General features: G+C 32.8%; 1 protein-coding gene across 1 annotated transcript in view; it reads left to right on the top strand.

Annotated features, from left to right (window-relative positions):
• The window catches only part of ARID4A (AT-rich interaction domain 4A), a 59,273-nt gene that overhangs the window by 19,334 nt on the left and 36,305 nt on the right, over positions 1 to 3,634 (top strand). Inside the window, exon 8 of the mRNA XM_011386306.2 lies at positions 1,212 to 1,348. Within this exon, the coding sequence (XP_011384608.1) occupies positions 1,212 to 1,348 (137 nt within the window). The remainder of the gene's footprint in view (positions 1 to 1,211; positions 1,349 to 3,634) is intronic.

The following is a 3,634-nucleotide window of genomic DNA, read 5'->3' as shown; positions in this document are numbered from 1 at the left end:
AGCAAATTTGGGTAACCTTTCCATAGTATCTTATATCTTTATGTTAGACATTTTACCCTGAGCTGATCTTGTTCTTAATTTTTCCCACTACTTTGTCCAATAATTATCACAACTTCTTTTTCAGAGAGGCTATTTTTGTTTCGAATTACTTTGCCAAATTCCATAATTGATATGATTTTCCTATTTTAAGTGGGTATATGTATATTTTAACCTTTTTATTTCAAAAACATTTCAAACATGAAAATTGTAAGAATAAAACAGTAAACTTTCATATACTCATCATCCAGATTCACTAACTGTTAACATTTTTGGCATTTTTGCTTTATCATTCCCTCTGTATATTATAATTTCTTTCAATTTAATAATAGTAATTTTAATTGGCTGAACCACTTGAGAGGAAATTGCAAGCATCGTGACCTTTTACCCCTAAATATTTTACCTAGGGCAGAACAAGGACATTCTCTTATGTAACTAAAGTATGATCATCAATTTCAGAAAATTTAATATTGGTAGAATGCTATTTTCTAATAATATAGTCTTATTTCAGATTTTGCCAGTTGTCCCAATAATAGTCTTTATAGCATTCCCTGATTCCAGAATCCAATCCAAGATCAGGCATTGCATTTAGTGTTCTTTAATTTGGAAAACTTCCTCAGGCCTTTTTCATCTTTTGACAGCATGACATTTTTGAAGAGCACAGGCCAGTTGTCTGTGAGATTGTTCCTCACTATGGATTTGTCTGATTGTTTTAGTTATCCAGATAGGTTACCTAAATAAACTTTCATATGTATTTTAATGAGATCTCATTATAACTTGTTGGGAAATTAGAGTTATATTATCTGGCATCTGGCATACATAAAACGTAGAAAGGCAGTCTTTTTAAAAAATGTATTTGAAAAAAAATGTCCTTGGCACATTAAATATTTTATGCCGACATAATTAGGCTTTTCTGTCCCAGTGAGAAGTTGGCAGGAGAGCCTAAGTCCAAGCCCTCATTGATCTAGTGAAGTGGACTCAGAGTTACCATGGACAGCTCAGAACTACTTCCATGGGGCTAGGGAAGTTTTCATCTCTTCAGTTCTAGTAAGAACAAAGAGGCTACTGTTCTGGGTAATCCAGATTAGAAATTGAATTGTCCATGTTAAATTCACACCATTCTTTATCAAAAATGGTTTATGTTAAGATCATGATAAAGTTATTTTAACTTTCAGTAATGAAGATGAAAAGGAAGAAGAAAGTAGTGAGGAAGAAGATGAAGATAAGCGACGTCTCAATGATGAATTATTGGGAAAAGTTATAAGTGTGGTATCTACATCTGAGAAGACTGAATGGTATCCTGCTTTGGTAAGTAAGGTTACTTTGCAGAGTTAATGAATTATTTGAAATATTTGTTTCCCCTGGATTTTTAAAAAGCACTTAAAATATTTTGAAAGTATTACACAGGTTTAATTTGGACTTTATTACAAAATTGAGGTTCCACATATTTCACTGTTGTCTTTTGTTATTTCCTTTCTTTAATTCTCTACAACTGATCAATTCTTGGGATCTTTTAGTTTTTCAAAATGTGTCCAGTGGCCTCCTTTAACTCTGTTCCCATTACTACTTTGTACCTGATCTACAGTAAGTACTGCCAAGTTCCCTTGACTCAGTTATTGAATTCTTTCTTTACTAAATTCATATCGATTTTCTAGATGTAACTTTTTTAGAGAAATCATTTAAAAATAGAATTTAATCATGATAGTCCCATTCTAAAAAACCCTTCACTTACTCTGCCTAATATATCAATTCTGCTTTCTTTAAATGAATATTTGAGGCCATCCCTAGCTCTTGGTTTGTTCCTATTTTCAGTGTAAGCTCTCTTACGTAGGCTTTGGAAATGCAGGTCTTAAATGGGTTGCTAGAGAAAACTGATCTTTGCTTATTTGGGGAAGGAATAAGAAGAAGGGATGGGTAAGAGAATTATTTCATGAGAGGAATCAGTAATACTTAGAATTACCTGTCTCTACTTTCTCCTCTTCCTACTCCTCTCTCAAGGTTCAGCCCAAGTCCTACATTTTTTGCAGGGTTTCTCCTAACATAAATAGGCCTTCTTCTTTGAGTTTTTATATCACTTATACCTCTAATAATAATTTTGGCACAAAATGTGTCCCAAATTAAATTGAAATCCTTTAAAAAACTGAGGCCATATTTTTAGGTTTCTATGTGCATATAAATACATTACTCAATTCCTATATAATAGATTTATTTTACATAGAAAAAGTTTGAAAATTTTTTGAACCTTTCAGTTCTACAGGCAGACAAGTAAAGGAGTTTGGATTCAGAATATTCAGGTCATAATTTGCCAAGAGATTAAAAAAATAAATAAATCCTTTTATTCAATAGATTTATCATTTTCCAGGTAATGTAGAAAATAAAAGATGTGTAAGACACCAGCCTTACATTTGATGATTTTATAGTCTAATGCAGAAAATAATTTAAGTAACTATAATATAAAGTAGTATATGTTCAATATTAGGACTTCTTATCATGAGAGATGACATTTATTTAAAGGAAATCCAGAAAGCCTTCATGAAGCAGGTACTTTTGCACTGAGCTATGAGGGACTTAGAGTTAGTAAACAGAGCTTCACTAGAGGGCTTCCTTAGAGGAAACAAGATGAGTAAAAGCAGCAAAGCAAGGGTTGTTCATGGAGCTATGTGCTCTGGGAATTCATTTTGGCTAAATGTTAGATGTGAGTAGGGCAATAATAGGAAATAAGACTGGAAAGATAATTTGCGTCTAAGACGGAAGAGTCTTTAAAATTCCTTCCAAGGAATTTGGACATAATTCTGCTAGAATTTTTCATTAGAAGAGAGACATTATTTGAGCTGCATGTTCAGGAATGTTAATGAGGCAGTGATGTGTTGGATGGATTGTTGTTGGAAAGACTGGAGGTTGCAGGAATCAATTTGGAGGCCATTAGAGTGGTTCACAGGTGAGGTAATTAAGCTTTGAGCCTACCTGCTTGTACCCTTTAAGACTTACTTTAAGCCTTTGCTGCCTCACCTTTTCCTTCCCCAGGTTGGGTTAAATCTTACTTCTCTGTGTTTTCATATTCTGTGCCTAGTGGTATCATTGTACTTTTTCTCCATTGTGTTCTTTCTGTATATCTTCTGTGTTTACCCCTCCATTACACCGAAAGCTTCTTGAGGACAGACACAACTATATTATTAATCCAATAAGTACCAGCTCCAAACAGACATTTACTTTCATTCAATGTTAAGACTGCTGATATGACTGCCAAGAATTTTTAATTATCTGGATATATGCTGTTTAATATGATAGCTGTGAGCCCTACATGGCTATTAAAGTTTAAATGTAATAATGAAAATGAAATAGAATTAAAAATTCAATTTCTAAGTTGCACTAGCCACATTTCAAGTGCTCAGTCCCATGTGGTTCATTGCTGTTGTACTGGTCAATGCAGATATTGAGGATTTTCATCATTGATTAAAGTTCTGTTGATGCTACTAGTGTTAAAGGTAATAATGAGCAGGTACACTTCAACAATTTATTGTTAGATTAATTTTTTTAAATATTAAATTATAAAGAATATACAGAGATTATTTACTATGTTCAGACTTCTATTTTTTTT

This window comes from Pteropus vampyrus, unplaced genomic scaffold (genome assembly GCF_000151845.1).
Source record: "Pteropus vampyrus isolate Shadow unplaced genomic scaffold, Pvam_2.0 Scaffold15, whole genome shotgun sequence".
NCBI lineage: Eukaryota > Metazoa > Chordata > Mammalia > Chiroptera > Pteropodidae > Pteropus > Pteropus vampyrus.
The sequence above is the reverse complement of the archived record's forward strand: the minus strand, read 5'-3'. Positions and strand labels throughout refer to the sequence as shown.